Source organism: Triturus cristatus, chromosome 3_1 (genome assembly GCF_964204655.1).
Source record: "Triturus cristatus chromosome 3_1, aTriCri1.1, whole genome shotgun sequence".
Classification (NCBI taxonomy): Eukaryota; Metazoa; Chordata; class Amphibia; order Caudata; family Salamandridae; genus Triturus; species Triturus cristatus.
This window is the reverse complement of record NC_140583.1, coordinates 746,399,510-746,423,141: the sequence shown is the minus strand read 5'-3', so window position 1 is coordinate 746,423,141 and position 23,632 is coordinate 746,399,510. Positions and strand designations below refer to the sequence as shown.

Genomic DNA, 23,632 nt, shown 5'->3' with positions numbered 1-23,632 from the left:
TTGTTTCACAAATATTTTATAATGCAACATTCATATAGCACAATACAAAATATGAAATCTGCTAGCTTTTTGTAGCCTCCACACCGAACAATGCTTCATTAAGGATGGAAATAATCATTATTACTTCAGATCTTTCCTAACATCACCTAAACTGACAAGGCGTATATGATTGCTTGAATACACTGCATAAATCCGAGAGGCTGGTAGTATGCAACTTTAAAATGTGTCACATATTGTTTCACTTCAGCTAAGAAAATAAATAGTCTTGACGTCTGCTAGGTATACACACATGCCTTTCCACTCGAGGTACTTTGAAAACATTAATTTCACTTGGGGATTTTCTTGATGTGACATGGAATATAACTGAGTATCCAGGTTGGATAGAATATTTGATAACATGGAAGAATCATGTGTTTGGTGATTCTTGAACTGTGTATTTACTTGTAAGCATGTGTAATCAAGTAAATTAGAGAACTTACAATCAGGACTTAACAGATCTGAATGGGAGTACATTATTTCATGAGCATGTATAAACAATGATTACCATTACATTTTGCATTTTCTCACTCCTAAGATGGTTTTGCTCCTCGTAGAAAAGTGCTCAGTCCGGTGAAAAAAGAGATTCTCCTTGGAGCTCTTGAGCAGCACATGTGTGATGACGTGTAATAATAGGGGAATGTGAGAGTGATTCTTGGTGTCTCTATTACAGCTTAATATATAAGACATGTAGAATGCCTTGGGGTGAGATTAGCAATCCCTACACTCTGAATGGCTGCTGATACGAAGTGTGCCTCTAGAAAACACTCATTAGATTGAATGGTGTGAACGTCAATTACCTGGGTGCATGTTTGCATGTGCTGAGAGACTGCGGAATGCTCCTTTGTAAATTTGAGTTCTTAACTTCCCATGTGTTGTCTAATAAAATCGCGGGAAACTAGAAGTTGTTTTTACAATGAGAAAAATTGACTTACTAGATATTTGTGTACAGCCTTTGGTGATAGGATTGACCTGAATGTTGTACGCTTTCATTTTTCTACCATTATTGGGGAGGATAGAATCATAGGTAGTATATTGTTTGTTAGTATTCTACAAGTCAGCAGTAATGTGTACTTCTTTTACTTGATCTCCAAGTCTATGTTGTCCCTTTCCAATTTTGGGACTCAAGGTGTTCAAATCTCAGGAGAAATAGGTTTGATAGTGATGGGCTACTGAGCAGTCTGGTAAGGCTGGGAAAATAATTTATTACTCCAAAGAAAGTGTAACGCATTGATTTTTACATCATCATGTTCCTCTCCTGGCAAATACAGAAACAAAAGAATCATCTTGTACTGTCACTTTTAGGTGTTTGGCGATCTAGACATACTTCACAAGGACAGTATTGCTCTACAGACTGCTCCAAGAATAATATGATAAGAGGCCACTTTCTAAACCAAAGAATTCCAAAAACCCTGAAGCCATATTATGGTGATATACAATATAATCTGTAAAAACTGCAAATAATTAGTAACATTTTGTGTCTAGGTAAAGAACAGTTAATAAAAAGAGTCAGAAAAGTGACGATTGGAAGTAGAAACCAATTTATGTCTTACCCTCACATGCCTCATATGAGCAGCATTGGAATCTAGCTTGATAGTTGAAGCAGACTGGTGGACTCTGATCCGTATTGTGACAAACAAAGCCAGATGTATTACATTGTACAATCTGACCAAGGTAATCTAAAGGTGTATCCTGATACTTTTCTGCTCTGCATTCAACTTCTCTTGGATCCTTGCATATAGTTTTTCCTTTTGCTCTTAAATTTTCAAGTGTCTCAAAGTCGCCACGACCATCGGCTGGATTTGTTTCATCATACCACTCTGACCAATGACAGACTTCATGCACATAGACACAGGGCGCAGTTGGTGTCTCTGTTTAATATGAATTGAAATGTAAACTGAATGAGTTGATTGTACAACAGTATAATGTCATTAGTAATCGCTGTACTCTTGAATGTATTACCAAGTTGTTTCACATTGTATTACAACTTCACTTGCATTAGAGAGAATCCTAAAACGTCATTATTGCCCTTCTAAGCCAACAAATTATGTGAAAGAGATAACTCTTCACAGTTAATCTGAAAAGCGTTTTTACAAAAGTAGTTTTGGACAAATGAAATGTGCTCGTAAAACAGACCTTTCATTTAAAGTTGTGGATTTAGGTTTGGTTGAAGAAACATCTCCTAAAATGTTAAGCTAGTCATCTCTTATTTTTTATAAAATAATTGAGGGATTAGTATAAAGTAAATTAAGGACATGTTTATTTATGGTTTTTCAACAGAGACAGAGTGATAGTCAAGATGTGAACAAAATTGCGTGTTTCTTTCAGATGACTATATTTAAAAAAAGGAAATATTCTGAATACTTAGGCAACAATAACGTTGTAGTCATCTATCAGTAAAGATTAAAAACACATTTTCACCCTCATTCTGAAGGGACCAATAATCCTGCTTCAATGCAAATAGGAGTTTGTTTGAGTTTTAGAATTACATTATTAATAGCATTTTCAGACTTTCAAGATTCTTTTTTTCATCACAGATTTTCTTTAGGGAATTATAAGTAAACTTTATATACTAGAATCAAACTATATTCAGAATTTTACAGCTCAAACTACGCTGTAACTCCTTCACTAACTTTGAAATGATGAAAGCAGCTAGCACCTCCTCTGGCAGAAAATGTAAGCCCCAGTATACATACCTCCCCTGATGGTAATATTTACATACATTAGTGAAAGAGATGCAGTGAGGACCTATACATCTTTAATTATTTGATGTTCTTTGTAAACGAGGTTACCAGTCTCCTTCTACAATAAATTCTATATATGTGTTGGCTAACAAGCTAGATAGTTCTGACGAGAATCTACTCAATATCATTTCCCTCAGGATTTTTCACCGTACCAATAATAGTTATATATCTGCGGCAGAGAAACGTCTATTCCCATAAGAAAACAATACACAGCACATGATAGTCAGAGCCCTTGTCGAAATCAATCTGGAAGTAGTGTTCTATGCTCTAGCAAACTGAATGCATGGTGCAAAATATACTGCTAGAATAGCACTGCTGGTCCCCATTTAATGTAGCCTTTTGGGATGTACAGGCTTTCAGAAATATATGGGGTGTGTACATTAGTTTACTGAGGGCCATTAACAAATTTCAAATCAATTTGCAGGAACGATTTACAGTACTGTGTCCTGAATTGTAGCTGGCACAGCACAAGTAGAAGAAGTTTCTAGACATTATGAATAGACTCTTATTGAAAATTGTACATTTCCTGAAGTGTATTGACTAGAAAAGTACACTCCTGAAGAGAAGCATGTACATGAATTAGAAAAAAGAAACAAGTGACCCTGGAGATGATCTTAAACTGCAGGAGTAGTAAAAGTTGTGTCTATTTTCTGTGATAGAACTAGCTCTTCCAATTTAAAGGCGGAATACGTTACACATGATGAAAAATACCAATTTTTCTAAATGTTATCTGAAAATGGTAGGCTCGCACAGCTGGAAATATATTTAGACATGGGGGTTGACACATACATCATGCTTTGAAAAGGAAATTCTGATGGGATAATAAGGGAATTGTTTAAAAACAAACAGTAATTTGCAGTTTAAGGAATTATGGGAAGCATAACACTCTCAAGAGAAAAACAGAGGGAAAATAAGGATTCTCACCAGTTGATGGGCTAGTAACAAAATAAGTAGATGTAATTGGGTGAATAGTTGCTGAGACTCTTGATGAGGGAACACTCGTGGTAGACTTTGTAGACAATGGCATACTTCTAGTAATTGGTGGTGAGAGGGTACTTGACGTAGATGCTGCAGAAGGTGAACTACTTGCAGTTAATGTTGAGTGCGTGCTCTTCATGGGCATTTGAGTATATGCTGCAGTAGCAGTTTTTCTTGAGAATGGACTACTGCCTATAGGGCTTGTAGCCGAGGTGCTACTTATAGTTTTTGTAGAGGAGGTGGTAATAGCTGTGTATCTTGAAGAGGAAGGAACAGCTGTACTCATTGATAAAGATGGAATGCTTCTTGAAGAGGATGCAGATGAAGACGTGCTGGCTGTGGTGCCTATATCCCTTTCAGTGACTGCTGTAATTCTAGATAGGGTGTACGTTGGATGTGTTGATGTTTGACATGGCTCAAAGTTGTAGTTGGCACATAAAAATCTAATTTGAAAGTTTAAACATGGTGGATTTTGCTGTTCTTTATTGTAGCATGTAAGTCCAAGTGATTTATCACATTTCACTTCTTGGCCAAGTTCCATTATGGGTGTATCAGGGTACTCTTCAGCTCGGCACTGAACATCTCTTGGAGCACTGCAAACTTCATTCCCAGCAGCTATTATATTAGGCATTGTCTCAATATCGCCATCCCCAGTCTTCGGATTTGTTGTGTCAAGCCAATGTGTCCAGGTTAGAGTTTCATGTGCAAGAATACAGTCTTCTGAAGCAGGCTCTGTTCAGGAGAAGAAAATGATCTTGTTTCACAAATATTTTATAATGCAACATTCATATAGCACAATACAAAATATGAAATCTGCTAGCTTTTTGTAGCCTCCACACCGAACAATGCTTCATTAAGGATGGAAATAATCATTATTACTTCAGATCTTTCCTAACATCACCTAAACTGACAAGGCGTATATGATTGCTTGAATACACTGCATAAATCAGAGAGGCTGGTAGTATGCAACTTTAAAATGTGTCACATATTGTTTCACTTCAGCTAAGAAAATAAATAGTCTTGACGTCTGCTAGGTATACACACATGCCTTTCCACTCGAGGTACTTTGAAAACATTAATTTCACTTGGGGATTTTCTTGATGTGACATGGAATATAACTGAGTATCCAGGTTGGATAGAATATTTGATAACATGGAAGAATCATGTGTTTGGTGATTCTTGAACTGTGTATTTACTTGTAAGCATGTGTAATCAAGTAAATTAGAGAACTTACAATCAGGACTTAACAGATCTGAATGGGAGTACATTATTTCATGAGCATGTATAAACAATGATTACCATTACATTTTGCATTTTCTCACTCTTAAGATGGTTTTGCTCCTCGTAGAAAAGTGCTCAGTCCGGTGAAAAAAGAGATTCTCCTTGGAGCTCTTGAGCAGCACATGTGTGATGACGTGTAATAATAGGGGAATGTGAGAGTGATTCTTGGTGTCTCTATTACAGCTTAATATAGAAGACATGTAGAATGCCTTGGGGTGAGATTAGCAATCCCTACACTCTGAATGGCTGCTGATACGAAGTGTGCCTCTAGAAAACACTCATTAGATTGAATGGTGTGAACGTCAATTACCTGGGTGCATGTTTGCATGTGCTGAGAGACTGCGGAATGCTCCTTTGTAAATTTGAGTTCTTAGCTTCCCATGTGTTGTCTAATCAAATCGTGTGAAACTAGAAGTTGTTTTTACAATGAGAAAAACTGACTTACTAGATATTTGTGTACAGCCATTGGTGATAGGATTGACCTGAATGTTGTACGCTTTCATTTTTCTACCATTATTGAGGAGGATAGAATGATAGGTAGTATATTGTTTTTGAGTATTCTACAAGTCAGCAGTAATGTGTACTTCTTTTACTTGATCTCCAAGTCTATGTTGTCCCTTTACAATTTTGGGACTCAAGGTGTTCAAATCTCAGGAGAAATAGGTTTGATAGTGATGGGCTACTGAGCAGTCTGGTAAGGATGGGAAAATAATTTATTACTCCAAAGAAAGTGTAACGTATTGATTTTTACATCATCATGTTCCTCTCCTGGCAAATACAGAAACAAAAGAATCATCTTGTACTGTCACTTTTAGGTGTTTGGAGATCTAGACATACTTCACAAGGACAGTATTGCTCTACAGACTGCTCCAAGAATAATATGATAAGAGGCCACTTTCTAAACCAAATAATTCCAAAAACCCTGAAGCCATATTATGGTGATATACAATATAATCTGTAAAAACTGCAAATAATTACTAACATTTTGTGTCTAGGTAAAGAACAGTTAATAAAAAGAGTCAGAAAAGTGACGATTGGAAGTAGAAACCAATTTATGTCTTACCCTCACATGCCTCATATGAGCAGCATTTGAATCTAGCTTGATAGTTGAAGCAGACTGGTGGACTCTGATCCGTATTGTGACAAACAAAGCCAGATGTATTACATTGTACAATCTGACCAAGGTATTCTAAAGGTGTATCCTGATACTTTTCTGCTCTGCATTCAACTTCTCTTGGATCCTTGCATATAGTTTTTCCTTTTGCTCTTAAATTTTCAAGTGTCTCAAAGTCGCCACGACCATCGGCTGGATTTGTTTCATCATACCACTCTGACCAATGACAGACTTCATGCACATAGACACAGGGCGCAGTTGGTGTCTCTGTTTAATATGAATTGAAATGTAAACTGAATTAGTTGACTGTTCAACAGTATAATGTCATCTGTAATCCCTGTACTCATTGCATTACTGCCATTCTTAGCCAACAAAGTACATGAATGAGTTAACTCTTTACAGTCAATCTGCAAAGAGTCTTCACAAAAGTAGATCTGGACAAATGAAATGGGCTTGTAGAACAGACCCTACAATCAAGCAATCAATCAAAAGATCTTTAATTTGCCACATTTCTGCCAGCATGAAAGCACAACATAAAAATTACAATAAAGTAATATATACATAGATAAAACATATTACATCTTATGCAAAAACTAATTAAAAAGTGTGTCAAAAGATTATCAACACGATACTCAAGAACCAGCAGCAACGATAATAAAGTACATAAAAAAGTAGCTGTCCAAGAGATTGGAAATCCAGAGAAATAGAATCAATTCACATATATCCCCGCTGAATTAAGATAAAAAAGACCATGAAAACATACACACAATACTGAATGGAGTACCAGCATTCAACTAAAAATTTGTGAAAATCATTATTACAGGCATTTGTAGGCTTTCGTAATTTGAATGCCTTCCAAATAAACAAGGCCACTGCATGAAATGTCCCAGTGCTGTATAGGTTTTGTATAAACAACGCCATTCTACACTGTCTTAATCCATACTTTCTATATTTCTTTTTTCTTAACAGAGTTTTATATAGCGCAAACTTGACCAAAATTGGTTATCAGAGCGATTTACATAGCATCAGTTGCATTACATGAGGACACATTCACTTTTTTGTTTTGTTAGGGAGATTATGTGATTTGCCTAGAATCACAGGATGTTCAGCGTCATTGACGAGGCTTGAACCCAGTTCCCCAGATTCGAGGTTGACCGCCCTAGCCGTTAGGCCAACTCCTCTCCCCTATAAATAGAGATTAAAAATAGTTTTCTTGGAGAATCACAAAGTGCTCAGAAAAACTTGATATGCTAGACCTTTCATTTAAAGAAAATACTTTAAAAAATGTGAACAAGTCATCTTTTATTTGTTATGAAATAATTGAGGGATTGTTATTTATGACCTGTTTATCTTTTGAGTTTTCAACAAAGACACAGAATGACAGCAAAGATATGAACAAAATTGTATGTTTACGTTCAGATAACTGCCTTTAAATTAATGATATATTCTGAATAAGTAGGCAATGTAGATGTTGTACTCATCTATGAGTAAATATTGAAAACTCATCTTCACCCTCATTCTGTAGGGACCAAAAATATCGCAAATCGAAGTTTGTTTGAGTTTCAGGATTACAGCATGTGCAGCAACTTCAGACTTTCAAGTGTTTTTTTCTCATCACAGATTTTGTTAAGGGAATTCTTTTCAAACTTTATACACAGAAATGAAAATATATTCAGAAGTTTGCAGCTCGAACACTGGAAAACATACTCTAACTACTTCACTAACTGTGAAAGATGAATGTGGGTAACAAATCTTTTGGCAAAAACCATTGGCCCCAGTATATGTATTTCCCTTGATGTTAATTTTTCTACTGAATACTGAAGGAGATGCAGTGAGGTTAATTTGGTTTTCCTTGTAAATGAGTTTCTATGTGTCCTTGTACAATAAAATCTAGAAATGCGTTGGCTAACAAGCAATATAATCCTAATATTATCTATTGTTGTCTTGATAATGTTATAATTAATGACCAGTATCCACTGCCGCTTATTTGAGATTTTCTGGATCCTTTTATGGAGCTTCTGTTGTCACCAAGTTTGGCCCCCACAGGCTTCCCATCTGGCCCATGTCAAGGAAAGCAATGAGTTGAAAATTGCGATCTAGACCCCTTTTGCAACTATACAAAATATATCAAAAGTGTCTTCTTTGATATTCTAAATGTATGCCCAGTGGTACACACAGATCACATATTGATATGCTTGGACACCCTGAGATGTTGCAGAGAACATGTGATAACCTTACTGTCTAGAGTTAGACAACATCATATGTCTTGTGAAACAAATAATTGTGAATCTAAAAGGAAAACATAGAGCATCTTAGGTAAATCTGAGTTCCACTGGACTCTCATTGGATCCTAAAAAAGGTTACTGCTCCTCACGAATAGCCTTGCCTTAAGCCAATAAATAAAATGCAAACTTTTCTAGGCCTGCCTCATTTTTATCAGCAGTTTATTGATAGATTTGACCGAAAGACAGGCTATCTCTCCCGACTACTCAAGAAAGTAAATACCAAGGCAACAATAATGTTGTAGTCATCTATCAGTAAAGATTAAAAACACATTTTCACCCTCATTCTGAAGGGACCAATAATCCTGCTTCAATGCAAATAGGAGTTTGTTTGAGTTTTAGAATTACATCATTAATAGCATTTTCAGACTTTCAAGATTGTTTTTTTCATCACAGATTTTCTTTAGGGAATTATAAGTAAACTTTATATACTAGAATCAAACTATATTCAGAATTTTACAGCTCAAGCTACGCTGTAACTCCTTCACTAACTGTGAAATGATGAAAGCAGCTATCACCTCCTCTGGCAGAAAATGTAAGCCCCAGTATACATACCTCCCCTGATGGTAATATTTACATACATTAGTGAAAGAGATGCAGTGAGGACTTATACATCTTTAATTATTTGATGTTGTTTGTAAACGAGGTTACCAGTCTCCTTCTACAATAAATTCTATATATGTGTTGGCTAACAAGCTAGATAGTTCTGACGAGAATCTACTCAATATCATTTCCCTCAGGATTTTTCACCGTACCAATAATAGTTACATATCTGCGGCAGAGAAAGGACTATTCCCATAAGAAAACAATACACAGCACATGATAGTCAGAGCCCTTGTCGAAATCAATCTAGAAGTAGTGTTCTATGCTCTAGCAAACTGAATGCATGGTGCAAAATATACTGCTAGAATAGCACTGCTGGTCCCCATTTAATGTAGCCTTTTGGGATGTACAGGCTTTCAGAAATATATGGGGTGTGTACATTAGTTTACTGAGGGCCATTAACAAATTTCAAATCAATTTGCAGGAACGATTTACAGTACTGTGTCCTGAATTGTAGCTGGCACAGCACAAGTAGAAGAAGTTTATAGACATTATGAATAGACTCTTATTGAAAATTGTACATTTCCTGAAGTGTATTGACTAGAAAAGTACACTCCTGAAGAGAAGCATGTACATGAATTAGAAAAAAGAAACAAGTGACCCTGGAGATGATCTTAAACTGCAGGAGTAGTAAAACTTGTGTCTATTTTCTGTGATAGAACTAGCTCTTCCAATTTAAAGGCGGAATACGTTACACATGATGAAAAATACCAATTTTTCTAAATGTTATCTGAAAATGGTAGGCTCGCACAGCTGGAAATATATTTAGACATGGGGGTTGACACATACATCATGCTTTGAAAAGGAAATTCTGATGGGATAATAAGGGAATTGTTTAAAAACAAACAGTAATTTGCAGTTTAAGGAATTATGGGAAGCATAACACTCTCAAGAGAAAAACAGAGGGAAAATAAGGATTCTCACCAGTTGATGGGCTAGTAACAAAATAAGTAGATGTAATTGGGTGAATAGTTGCTGAGACTCTTGATGAGGGAACACTCGTGGTAGACTTTGTAGACAATGGCATACTTCTAGTAATTGGTGGTGAGAGGGTACTTGACGTAGATGCTGCAGAAGGTGAACTACTTGCAGTTAATGTTGAGTGCGTGCTCTTCATGGGCATTTGAGTATATGCTGCAGTAGCAGTTTTTCTTGAGAATGGACTACTGCCTATAGGGCTTGTAGCCGAGGTGCTACTTATAGTTTTTGTAGAGGAGGTGGTAATAGCTGTGTATCTTGAAGAGGAAGGAACAGCTGTACTCATTGATAAAGATGGAATGCTTCTTGAAGAGGATGCAGATGAAGACGTGCTGGCTGTGGTGCCTATATCCCTTTCAGTGACTGCTGTAATTCTAGATAGGGTGTACGTTGGATGTGTTGATGTTTGACATGGCTCAAAGTTGTAGTTGGCACATAAAAATCTAATTTGAAAGTTTAAACATGGTGGATTTTGCTGTTCTTTATTGTAGCATGTAAGTCCAAGTGATTTATCACATTTCACTTCTTGGCCAAGTTCCATTATGGGTGTATCAGGGTACTCTTCAGCTCGGCACTGAACATCTCTTGGAGCACTGCAAACTTCATTCCCAGCAGCTATTATATTAGGCATTGTCTCAATATCGCCATCCCCAGTCTTCGGATTTGTTGTGTCAAGCCAATGTGTCCAGGTTAGAGTTTCATGTGCAAGAATACAGTCTTCTGAAGCAGGCTCTGTTCAGGAGAAGAAAATGATCTTGTTTCACAAATATTTTATAATGCAACATTCATATAGCACAATACAAAATATGAAATCTGCTAGCTTTTTGTAGCCTCCACACCGAACAATGCTTCATTAAGGATGGAAATAATCATTATTACTTCAGATCTTTCCTAACATCACCTAAACTGACAAGGCGTATATGATTGCTTGAATACACTGCATAAATCAGAGAGGCTGGTAGTATGCAACTTTAAAATGTGTCACATATTGTTTCACTTCAGCTAAGAAAATAAATAGTCTTGACGTCTGCTAGGTATACACACATGCCTTTCCACTCGAGGTACTTTGAAAACATTAATTTCACTTGGGGATTTTCTTGATGTGACATGGAATATAACTGAGTATCCAGGTTGGATAGAATATTTGATAACATGGAAGAATCATGTGTTTGGTGATTCTTGAACTGTGTATTTACTTGTAAGCATGTGTAATCAAGTAAATTAGAGAACTTACAATCAGGACTTAACAGATCTGAATGGGAGTACATTATTTCATGAGCATGTATAAACAATGATTACCATTACATTTTGCATTTTCTCACTCTTAAGATGGTTTTGCTCCTCGTAGAAAAGTGCTCAGTCCGGTGAAAAAAGAGATTCTCCTTGGAGCTCTTGAGCAGCACATGTGTGATGACGTGTAATAATAGGGGAATGTGAGAGTGATTCTTGGTGTCTCTATTACAGCTTAATATAGAAGACATGTAGAATGCCTTGGGGTGAGATTAGCAATCCCTACACTCTGAATGGCTGCTGATACGAAGTGTGCCTCTAGAAAACACTCATTAGATTGAATGGTGTGAACGTCAATTACCTGGGTGCATGTTTGCATGTGCTGAGAGACTGCGGAATGCTCCTTTGTAAATTTGAGTTCTTAGCTTCCCATGTGTTGTCTAATCAAATCGTGTGAAACTAGAAGTTGTTTTTACAATGAGAAAAACTGACTCACTAGATATTTGTGTACAGCCATTGGTGATAGGATTGACCTGAATGTTGTACGCTTTCATTTTTCTACCATTATCGAGGAGGATAGAATGATAGGTAGTATATTGTTTTTGAGTATTCTACAAGTCAGCAGTAATGTGTACTTCTTTTACTTGATCTCCAAGTCTATGTTGTCCCTTTACAATTTTGGGACTCAAGGTGTTCAAATCTCAGGAGAAATAGGTTTGATAGTGATGGGCTACTGAGCAGTCTGGTAAGGATGGGAAAAGAATTTATTACTCCAAAGAAAGTGTAACGTATTGATTTTTACATCATCATGTTCCTCTCCTGGCAAATACAGAAACAAAAGAATCATCTTGTACTGTCACTTTTAGGTGTTTGGAGATCTAGACATACTTCACAAGGACAGTATTGCTCTACAGACTGCTCCAAGAATAATATGATAAGAGGCCACTTTCTAAACCAAATAATTCCAAAAACCCTGAAGCCATATTATGGTGATATACAATATAATCTGTAAAAACTGCAAATAATTACTAACATTTTGTGTCTAGGTAAAGAACAGTTAATAAAAAGAGTCAGAAAAGTGACGATTGGAAGTAGAAACCAATTTATGTCTTACCCTCACATGCCTCATATGAGCAGCATTTGAATCTAGCTTGATAGTTGAAGCAGACTGGTGGACTCTGATCCGTATTGTGACAAACAAAGCCAGATGTATTACATTGTACAATCTGACCAAGGTATTCTAAAGGTGTATCCTGATACTTTTCTGCTCTGCATTCAACTTCTCTTGGATCCTTGCATATAGTTTTTCCTTTTGCTCTTAAATTTTCAAGTGTCTCAAAGTCGCCACGACCATCGGCTGGATTTGTTTCATCATACCACTCTGACCAATGACAGACTTCATGCACATAGACACAGGGCGCAGTTGGTGTCTCTGTTTAATATGAATTGAAATGTAAACTGAATTAGTTGACTGTTCAACAGTATAATGTCATCTGTAATCCCTGTACTCATTGCATTACTGCCATTCTTAGCCAACAAAGTACATGAATGAGTTAACTCTTTACAGTCAATCTGCAAAGAGTCTTCACAAAAGTAGATCTGGACAAATGAAATGGGCTTGTAGAACAGACCCTACAATCAAGCAATCAATCAAAAGATCTTTAATTTGCCACATTTCTGCCAGCATGAAAGCACAACATAAAAATTACAATAAAGTAATATATACATAGATAAAACATATTACATCTTATGCAAAAACTAATTAAAAAGTGTGTCAAAAGATTATCAACACGATACTCAAGAACCAGCAGCAACGATAATAAAGTACATAAAAAAGTAGCTGTCCAAGGGATTGGAAATCCAGAGAAATAGAATCAATTCACATATATCCCCGCTGAATTAAGATAAAAAAGACCATGAAAACATACACACAATGCTGAATGGAGTACCAGCATTCAACTAAAAATTTGTGAAAGTCATTATTACAGGCATTTGTAGGCTTTCGTAATTTGAATGCCTTCCAAATAAACAAGGCCACTGCATGAAATGTCCCAGTGCTGTATAGGTTTTGTATAAACAACGCCATTCTACACTGTCTTAATCCATACTTTCTATATTTCTTTTTTCTTAACAGAGTTTTATATAGCGCAAACTTGACCAAAATTGGTTATCAGAGCGATTTACATAGCATCAGTTGCATTACATGAGGACACATTCACTTTTTTGTTTTGTTAGGGAGATTATGTGATTTGCCTAGAATCACAGGATGTTCAGCGTCATTGACGAGACTTGAACCCAGTTCCCCAGATTCGAGGTTGACCGCCCTAGCCGTTAGGCCAACTCCTCTCCCCTATAAATAGAGATTAAAAATAGTTTTCTTGGAGAATCACAAAGTGCTCAGAAAAACTTGATATGCTAGACCTTTCATTTAAAGAAAATACTTTAAAAAATGTGAACAAGTCATCTTTTATTTGTTATGAAATAATTGAGGGATTGTTATTTATGACCTGTTTATCTTTTGAGTTTTCAACAAAGACACAGAATGACAGCAAAGATATGAACAAAATTGTATGTTTACGTTCAGATAACTGCCTTTAAATTAATGATATATTCTGAATAAGTAGGCAATGTAGATGTTGTACTCATCTATGAGTAAATATTGAAAACTCATCTTCACCCTCATTCTGTAGGGACCAAAAATATCGCAAATCGAAGTTTGTTTGAGTTTCAGGATTACAGCATGTGCAGCAACTTCAGACTTTCAAGTGTTTTTTTCTCATCACAGATTTTGTTAAGGGAATTCTTTTCAAACTTTATACACAGAAATGAAAATATATTCAGAAGTTTGCAGCTCGAACACTGGAAAACATACTCTAACTACTTCACTAACTGTGAAAGATGAATGTGGGTAACAAATCTTTTGGCAAAAACCATTGGCCCCAGTATATGTATTTCCCTTGATGTTAATTTTTCTACTGAATACTGAAGGAGATGCAGTGAGGTTAATTTGGTTTTCCTTGTAAATGAGTTTCTATGTGTCCTTGTACAATAAAATCTAGAAATGCGTTGGCTAACAAGTAATATAATCCTAATATTATCTATTGTTGTCTTGATAATGTTATAATTAATGACCAGTATCCACTGCCGCTTATTTGAGATTTTCTGGATCCTTTTATGGAGCTTCTGTTGTCACCAAGTTTGGCCCCCACAGGCTTCCCATCTGGCCCATGTCAAGGAAAGCAATGAGTTGAAAATTGCGATCTAGACCCCTTTTGCAACTATACAAAATATATCAAAAGTGTCTTCTTTGATATTCTAAATGTATGCCCAGTGGTACACACAGATCACATATTGATATGCTTGGACACCCTGAGATGTTGCAGAGAACATGTGATAACCTTACTGTCTAGAGTTAGACAACATCATATGTCTTGTGAAACAAATAATTGTGAATCTAAAAGGAAAACATAGAGCATCTTAGGTAAATCTGAGTTCCACTGGACTCTCATTGGATCCTAAAAACGGTTACTGCTCCTCATGAATAGCCTTGCTTTAAGCCAATAAATAAAATGCAAACTTTTCTAGGCCTGCCTCATTTTTATCAGCAGTTTATTGATAGATTTGACCGAAAGACAGGCTATCTCTCCCGACTACTCAAGAAAGTAAATACCAAGGCAACAATAATGTTGTAGTCATCTATCAGTAAAGATTAAAAACAAATTTTCACCCTCATTCTGAAGGGACCAATAATCCTGCTTCAATGCAAATAGGAGTTTGTTTGAGTTTTAGAATTACATCATTAATAGCATTTTCAGACTTTCAAGATTGTTTTTTTCATCACAGATTTTCTTTAGGGAATTATAAGTAAACTTTATATACTAGAATCAAACTATATTCAGAATTTTACAGCTCAAGCTACGCTGTAACTCCTTCACTAACTGTGAAATGATGAAAGCAGCTATCACCTCCTCTGGCAGAAAATGTAAGCCCCAGTATACATACCTCCCCTGATGGTAATATTTACATACATTAGTGAAAGAGATGCAGTGAGGACTTATACATCTTTAATTATTTGATGTTGTTTGTAAACGAGGTTACCAGTCTCCTTCTACAATAAATTCTATATATGTGTTGGCTAACAAGCTAGATAGTTCTGACGAGAATCTACTCAACATCATTTCCCTCAGGATTTTTCACCGTACCAATAATAGTTACATATCTGCGGCAGAGAAAGGACTATTCCCATAAGAAAACAATACACAGCACATGATAGTCAGAGCCCTTGTCGAAATCAATCTAGAAGTAGTGTTCTATGCTCTAGCAAACTGAATGCATGGTGCAAAATATACTGCTAGAATAGCACTGCTGGTCCCCATTTAATGTAGCCTTTTGGGATGTACAGGCTTTCAGAAATATATGGGGTGTGTACATTAGTTTACTGAGGGCCATTAACAAATTTCAAATCAATTTGCAGGAACGATTTACAGTACTGTGTCCTGAATTGTAGCTGGCACAGCACAAGTAGAAGAAGTTTCTAGACATTATGAATAGACTCTTATTGAAAATTGTACATTTCCTGAAGTGTATTGACTAGAAAAGTACACTCCTGAAGAGAAGCATGTACATGAATTAGAAAAAAGAAACAAGTGACCCTGGAGATGATCTTAAACTGCAGGAGTAGTAAAAGTTGTGTCTATTTTCTGTGATAGAACTAGCTCTTCCAATTTAAAGGCGGAATACGTTACACATGATGAAAAATACCAATTTTTCTAAATGTTATCTGAAAATGGTAGACTCGCACAGCTGGAAATATTTTTAGACATGGGGGTTGACACATACATCATGCTTTGAAAAGGAAATTCTGATGGGATAATAAGGGAATTGTTTAAAAACAAACAGTAATTTGTAGTTTAAGGAATTATGGGAAGCATAACACTCTCAAGAGAAAAACAGAGGGAAAATAAGGATTCTCACCAGTTGATGGGCTAGTAACAAAATAAGTAGATGTAATTGGGTGAATAGTTGCTGAGACTCTTGATGAGGGAACACTCGTGGTAGACTTTGTAGACAATGGCATACTTCTAGTAATTGGTGGTGAGAGGGTACTTGACGTAGATGCTGCAGAAGGTGAACTACTTGCAGTTAATGTTGAGTGCGTGCTCTTCATGGGCATTTGAGTATATGCTGCAGTAGCAGTTTTTCTTGAGAATGGACTACTGCCTATAGGGCTTGTAGCCGAGGTGCTACTTATAGTTTTTGTAGAGGAGGTGGTAATAGCTGTGTATCTTGAAGAGGAAGGAACAGCTGTACTCATTGATAAAGATGGAATGCTTCTTGAAGAGGATGCAGATGAAGACGTGCTGGCTGTGGTGCCTATATCCCTTTCAGTGACTGCTGTAATTCTAGATAGGGTGTACGTTGGATGTGTTGATGTTTGACATGGCTCAAAGTTGTAGTTGGCACATAAAAATCTAATTTGAAAGTTTAAACATGGTGGATTTTGCTGTTCTTTATTGTAGCATGTAAGTCCAAGTGATTTATCACATTTCACTTCTTGGCCAAGTTCCATTATGGGTGTATCAGGGTACTCTTCAGCTCGGCACTGAACATCTCTTGGAGCACTGCAAACTTCATTCCCACCAGCTATTATATTAGGCATTGTCTCAATATCGCCATCCCCAGTCTTCGGATTTGTTGTGTCAAGCCAATGTGTCCAGGTTAGAGTTTCATGTGCAAGAATACAGTCTTCTGAAGCAGGCTCTGTTCAGGAGAAGAAAATGATCTTGTTTCACAAATATTTTATAATGCAACATTCATATAGCACAATACAAAATATGAAATCTGCTAGCTTTTTGTAGCCTCCACACCGAACAATGCTTCATTAAGGATGGAAATAATCATTATTACTTCAGATCTTTCCTAACATCACCTAAACTGACAAGGCGTATATGATTGCTTGAATACACTGCATAAATCAGAGAGGCTGGTAGTATGCAACTTTAAAATGTGTCACATATTGTTTCACTTCAGCTAAGAAAATAAATAGTCTTGACGTCTGCTAGGTATACACACATGCCTTTTGACTCGAGGTACTTTGAAAACATTAATTTCACTTGGGGATTTTCTTGATGTGACATGGAATATAACTGAGTATCCAGGTTGGATAGAATATTTGATAACATGGAAGAATCATGTGTTTGGTGATTCTTGAACTGTGTATTTACTTGTAAGCATGTGTAATCAAGTAAATTAGAGAACTTACAATCAGGACTTAACAGATCTGAATGGGAGTACATTATTTCATGAGCATGTATAAACAATGATTACCATTACATTTTGCATTTTCTCACTCTTAAGATGGTTTTGCTCCTCGTAGAAAAGTGCTCAGTCCGGTGAAAAAAGAGATTCTCCTTGGAGCTCTTGAGCAGCACATGTGTGATGACGTGTAATAATAGGGGAATGTGAGAGTGATTCTTGGTGTCTCTATTACAGCTTAATATAGAAGACATGTAGAATGCCTTGGGGTGAGATTAGCAATCCCTACACTCTGAATGGCTGCTGATACGAAGTGTGCCTCTAGAAAACACTCATTAGATTGAATGGTGTGAACGTCAATTACCTGGGTGCATGTTTGCATGTGCTGAGAGACTGCGGAATGCTCCTTTGTAAATTTGAGTTCTTAGCTTCCCATGTGTTGTCTAATCAAATCGTGTGAAACTAGAAGTTGTTTTTACAATGAGAAAAACTGACTCACTAGATATTTGTGTACAGCCATTGGTGATAGGATTGACCTGAATGTTGTACGCTTTCATTTTTCTACCATTATTGAGGAGGATAGAATGATAGGTAGTATATTGTTTTTGAGTATTCTACAAGTCAGCAGTAATGTGTACTTCTTTTACTTGATCTCCAAGTCTATGTTGTCCCTTTACAATTTTGGGACTCAAGGTGTTCAAATCTCAGGAGAAATAGGTTTGATAGTGATGGGCTACTGAGCAGTCTGGTAAGGATGGGAAAAGAATTTATTACTCCAAAGAAAGTGTAACGTATTGATTTTTACATCATCATGTTCCTCTCCTGGCAAATACAGATACAAAAGAATCATCTTGTACTGTCACTTTTAGGTGTTTGGAGATCTAGACATACTTCACAAGGACAGTATTGCTCTACAGACTGCTCCAAGAATAATATGATAAGAGGCCACTTTCTAAACCAAATAATTCCAAAAACCCTGAAGCCATATTATGGTGATATACAATATAATCTGTAAAAACTGCAAATAATTACTAACATTTTGTGTCTAGGTAAAGAACAGTTAATAAAAAGAGTCAGAAAAGTGACGATTGGAAGTAGAAACCAATTTATGTCTTACCCTCACATGCCTCATATGAGCAGCATTTGAATCTAGCTTGATAGTTGAAGCAGACTGGTGGACTCTGATCCGTATTGTGACAAACAAAGCCAGATGTATTACATTGTACAATCTGACCAAGGTATTCTAAAGGTGTATCCTGATACTTTTCTGCTCTGCATTCAACTTCTCTTGGATCCTTGCATATAGTTTTTCCTTTTGCTCTTAAATTTTCAAGTGTCTCAAAGTCGCCACGACCATCGGCTGGATTTGTTTCATCATACCACTCTGACCAATGACAGACTTCATGCACATAGACACAGGGCGCAGTTGGTGTCTCTGTTTAATATGAATTGAAATGTAAACTGAATTAGTTGACTGTTCAACAGTATAATGTCATCTGTAATCCCTGTACTCATTGCATTACTGCCATTCTTAGCCAACAAAGTACATGAATGAGTTAACTCTTTACAGTCAATCTGCAAAGAGTCTTCACAAAAGTAGATCTGGACAAATGAAATGGGCTTGTAGAACAGACCCTACAATCAAGCAATCAATCAAAAGATCTTTAATTTGCCACATTTCTGCCAGCATGAAAGCACAACATAAAAATTACAATAAAGTAATATATACATAGATAAAACATATTACATCTTATGCAAAAACTAATTAAAAAGTGTGTCAAAAGATTATCAACACGATACTCAAGAACCAGCAGCAACGATAATAAAGTACATAAAAAAGAGGCTGTCCAAGGGATTGGAAATCCAGAGAAATAGAATCAATTCACATATATCCCCGCTGAATTAAGATAAAAAAGACCATGAAAACATACACACAATACTGAATGGAGTACCAGCATTCAACTAAAAATTTGTGAAAGTCATTATTACAGGCATTTGTAGGCTTTCGTAATTTGAATGCCTTCCAAATAAACAAGGCCACTGCATGAAATGTCCCAGTGCTGTATAGGTTTTGTATAAACAACGCCATTCTACACTGTCTTAATCCATACTTTCTATATTTCTTTTTTCTTAACAGAGTTTTATATAGCGCAAACTTGACCAAAATTGGTTATCAGAGCGATTTACATAGCATCAGTTGCATTACATGAGGACACATTCACTTTTTTGTTTTGTTAGGGAGATTATGTGATTTGCCTAGAATCACAGGATGTTCAGCGTCATTGACGAGACTTGAACCCAGTTCCCCAGATTCGAGGTTGACCGCCCTAGCCGTTAGGCCAACTCCTCTCCCCTATAAATAGAGATTAAAAATAGTTTTCTTGGAGAATCACAAAGTGCTCAGAAAAACTTGATATGCTAGACCTTTCATTTAAAGAAAATACTTTAAAAAATGTGAACAAGTCATCTTTTATTTGTTATGAAATAATTGAGGGATTGTTATTTATGACCTGTTTATCTTTTGAGTTTTCAACAAAGACACAGAATGACAGCAAAGATATGAACAAAATTGTATGTTTACGTTCAGATAACTGCCTTTAAATTAATGATATATTCTGAATAAGTAGGCAATGTAGATGTTGTACTCATCTATGAGTAAATATTGAAAACTCATCTTCACCCTCATTCTGTAGGGACCAAAAATATCGCAAATCGAAGTTTGTTTGAGTTTCAGGATTACAGCATGTGCAGCAACTTCAGACTTTCAAGTGTTTTTTTCTCATCACAGATTTTGTTAAGGGAATTCTTTTCAAACTTTATACACAGAAATGAAAATATATTCAGAAGTTTGCAGCTCGAACACTGGAAAACATACTCTAACTACTTCACTAACTGTGAAAGATGAATGTGGGTAACAAATCTTTTGGCAAAAACCATTGGCCCCAGTATATGTATTTCCCTTGATGTTAATTTTTCTACTGAATACTGAAGGAGATGCAGTGAGGTTAATTTGGTTTTCCTTGTAAATGAGTTTCTATGTGTCCTTGTACAATAAAATCTAGAAATGCGTTGGCTAACAAGCAATATAATCCTAATATTATCTATTGTTGTCTTGATAATGTTATAATTAATGACCAGTATCCACTGCCGCTTATTTGAGATTTTCTGGATCCTTTTATGGAGCTTCTGTTGTCACCAAGTTTGGCCCCCACAGGCTTCCCATCTGGCCCATGTCAAGGAAAGCAATGAGTTGAAAATTGCGATCTAGACCCCTTTTGCAACTATACAAAATATATCAAAAGTGTCTTCTTTGATATTCTAAATGTATGCCCAGTGGTACACACAGATCACATATTGATATGCTTGGACACCCTGAGATGTTGCAGAGAACATGTGATAACCTTACTGTCTAGAGTTAGACAACATCATATGTCTTGTGAAACAAATAATTGTGAATCTAAAAGGAAAACATAGAGCATCTTAGGTAAATCTGAGTTCCACTGGACTCTCATTGGATCCTAAAAAAGGTTACTGCTCCTCACGAATAGCCTTGCTTTAAGCCAATAAATAAAATGCAAACTTTTCTAGGCCTGAATCATTTTTATCAGCAGTTTATTGATAGATTTGACCGAAAGACAGGCTATCTCTCCCGACTACTCAAGAAAGTAAATACCAAGGCAACAATAATGTTGTAGTCATCTATCAGTAAAGATTAAAAACAAATTTTCACCCTCATTCTGAAGGGACCAATAATCCTGCTTCAATGCAAATAGGAGTTTGTTTGAGTTTTAGAATTACATCATTAATAGCATTTTCAGACTTTCAAGATTGTTTTTTTCATCACAGATTTTCTTTAGGGAATTATAAGTAAACTTTATATACTAGAATCAAACTATATTCAGAATTTTACAGCTCAAGCTACGCTGTAACTCCTTCACTAACTGTGAAATGATGAAAGCAGCTATCACCTCCTCTGGCAGAAAATGTAAGCCCCAGTATACATACCTCCCCTGATGGTAATATTTACATACATTAGTGAAAGAGATGCAGTGAGGACTTATACATCTTTAATTATTTGATGTTGTTTGTAAACGAGGTTACCAGTCTCCTTCTACAATAAATTCTATATATGTGTTGGCTAACAAGCTAGATAGTTCTGACGAGAATCTACTCAATATCATTTCCCTCAGGATTTTTCACCGTACCAATAATAGTTACATATCTGCGGCAGAGAAAGGACTATTCCCATAAGAAAACAATACACAGCACATGATAGTCAGAGCCCTTGTCGAAATCAATCTAGAAGTAGTGTTCTATGCTCTAGCAAACTGAATGCATGGTGCAAAATATACTGCTAGAATAGCACTGCTGGTCCCCATTTAATGTAGCCTTTTGGGATGTACAGGCTTTCAGAAATATATGGGGTGTGTACATTAGTTTACTGAGGGCCATTAACAAATTTCAAATCAATTTGCAGGAACGATTTACAGTACTGTGTCCTGAATTGTAGCTGGCACAGCACAAGTAGAAGAAGTTTCTAGACATTATGAATAGACTCTTATTGAAAATTGTACATTTCCTGAAGTGTATTGACTAGAAAAGTACACTCCTGAAGAGAATCATGTACATGAATTAGAAAAAAGAAACAAGTGACCCTGGAGATGATCTTAAACTGCAGGAGTAGTAAAAGTTGTGTCTATTTTCTGTGATAGAACTAGCTCTTCCAATTTAAAGGCGGAATACGTTACACATGATGAAAAATACCAATTTTTCTAAATGTTATCTGAAAATGGTAGGCTCGCACAGCTGGAAATATATTTAGACATGGGGGTTGACACATACATCATGCTTTGAAAAGGAAATTCTGATGGGATAATAAGGGAATTGTTTAAAAACAAACAGTAATTTGCAGTTTAAGGAATTATGGGAAGCATAACACTCTCAAGAGAAAAACAGAGGGAAAATAAGGATTCTCACCAGTTGATGGGCTAGTAACAAAATAAGTAGATGTAATTGGGTGAATAGTTGCTGAGACTCTTGATGAGGGAACACTCGTGGTAGACTTTGTAGACAATGGCATACTTCTAGTAATTGGTGGTGAGAGGGTACTTGACGTAGATGCTGCAGAAGGTGAACTACTTGCAGTTAATGTTGAGTGCGTGCTCTTCATGGGCATTTGAGTATATGCTGCAGTAGCAGTTTTTCTTGAGAATGGTCTACTGCCTATAGGGCTTGTAGCCGAGGTGCTACTTATAGTTTTTGTAGAGGAGGTGGTAATAGCTGTGTATCTTGAAGAGGAAGGAACAGCTGTACTCATTGATAAAGATGGAATGCTTCTTGAAGAGGATGCAGATGAAGACGTGCTGGCTGTGGTGCCTATATCCCTTTCAGTGACTGCTGTAATTCTAGATAGGGTGTACGTTGGATGTGTTGATGTTTGACATGGCTCAAAGTTGTAGTTGGCACATAAAAATCTAATTTGAAAGTTTAAACATGGTGGATTTTGCTGTTCTTTATTGTAGCATGTAAGTCCAAGTGATTTATCACATTTCACTTCTTGGCCAAGTTCCATTATGGGTGTATCAGGGTACTCTTCAGCTCGGCACTGAACATCTCTTGGAGCACTGCAAACTTCATTCCCAGCAGCTATTATATTAGGCATTGTCTCAATATCGCCATCCCCAGTCTTCGGATTTGTTGTGTCAAGCCAATGTGTCCAGGTTAGAGTTTCATGTGCAAGAATACAGTCTTCTGAAGCAGGCTCTGTTCAGGAGAAGAAAATGATCTTGTTTCACAAATATTTTATAATGCAACATTCATATAGCACAATACAAAATATGAAATCTGCTAGCTTTTTGTAGCCTCCACACCGAACAATGCTTCATTAAGGATGGAAATAATCATTATTACTTCAGATCTTTCCTAACATCACCTAAACTGACAAGGCGTATATGATTGCTTGAATACACTGCATAAATCAGAGAGGCTGGTAGTATGCAACTTTAAAATGTGTCACATATTGTTTCACTTCAGCTAAGAAAATAAATAGTCTTGACGTCTGCTAGGTATACACACATGCCTTTCCACTCGAGGTACTTTGAAAACATTAATTTCACTTGGGGATTTTCTTG

The 23,632-nt window shown here is 36.4% G+C and overlaps 1 protein-coding gene across 2 annotated transcripts in view; it reads right to left on the bottom strand.

Moving 5' to 3' along the window:
• The window catches only part of LOC146860908 (uncharacterized), an 850,962-nt gene that overhangs the window by 189,083 nt on the left and 638,247 nt on the right, over nt 1-23,632 (bottom strand). For both annotated transcript variants that reach the window (XM_085644903.1, XM_085644904.1), the window contains 8 exons: nt 22,479-23,264; nt 18,619-18,936; nt 16,221-17,006; nt 12,361-12,678; nt 9,963-10,748; nt 6,103-6,420; nt 3,705-4,490; nt 1,590-1,907 (listed from right to left, as the gene is read on the bottom strand). In XM_085644903.1, coding sequence (XP_085501029.1) covers nt 1,590-1,907; nt 3,705-4,490; nt 6,103-6,420; nt 9,963-10,748; nt 12,361-12,678; nt 16,221-17,006; nt 18,619-18,936; nt 22,479-23,264 — 4,416 coding nt within the window. The remainder of the gene's footprint in view (nt 1-1,589; nt 1,908-3,704; nt 4,491-6,102; nt 6,421-9,962; nt 10,749-12,360; nt 12,679-16,220; nt 17,007-18,618; nt 18,937-22,478; nt 23,265-23,632) is intronic.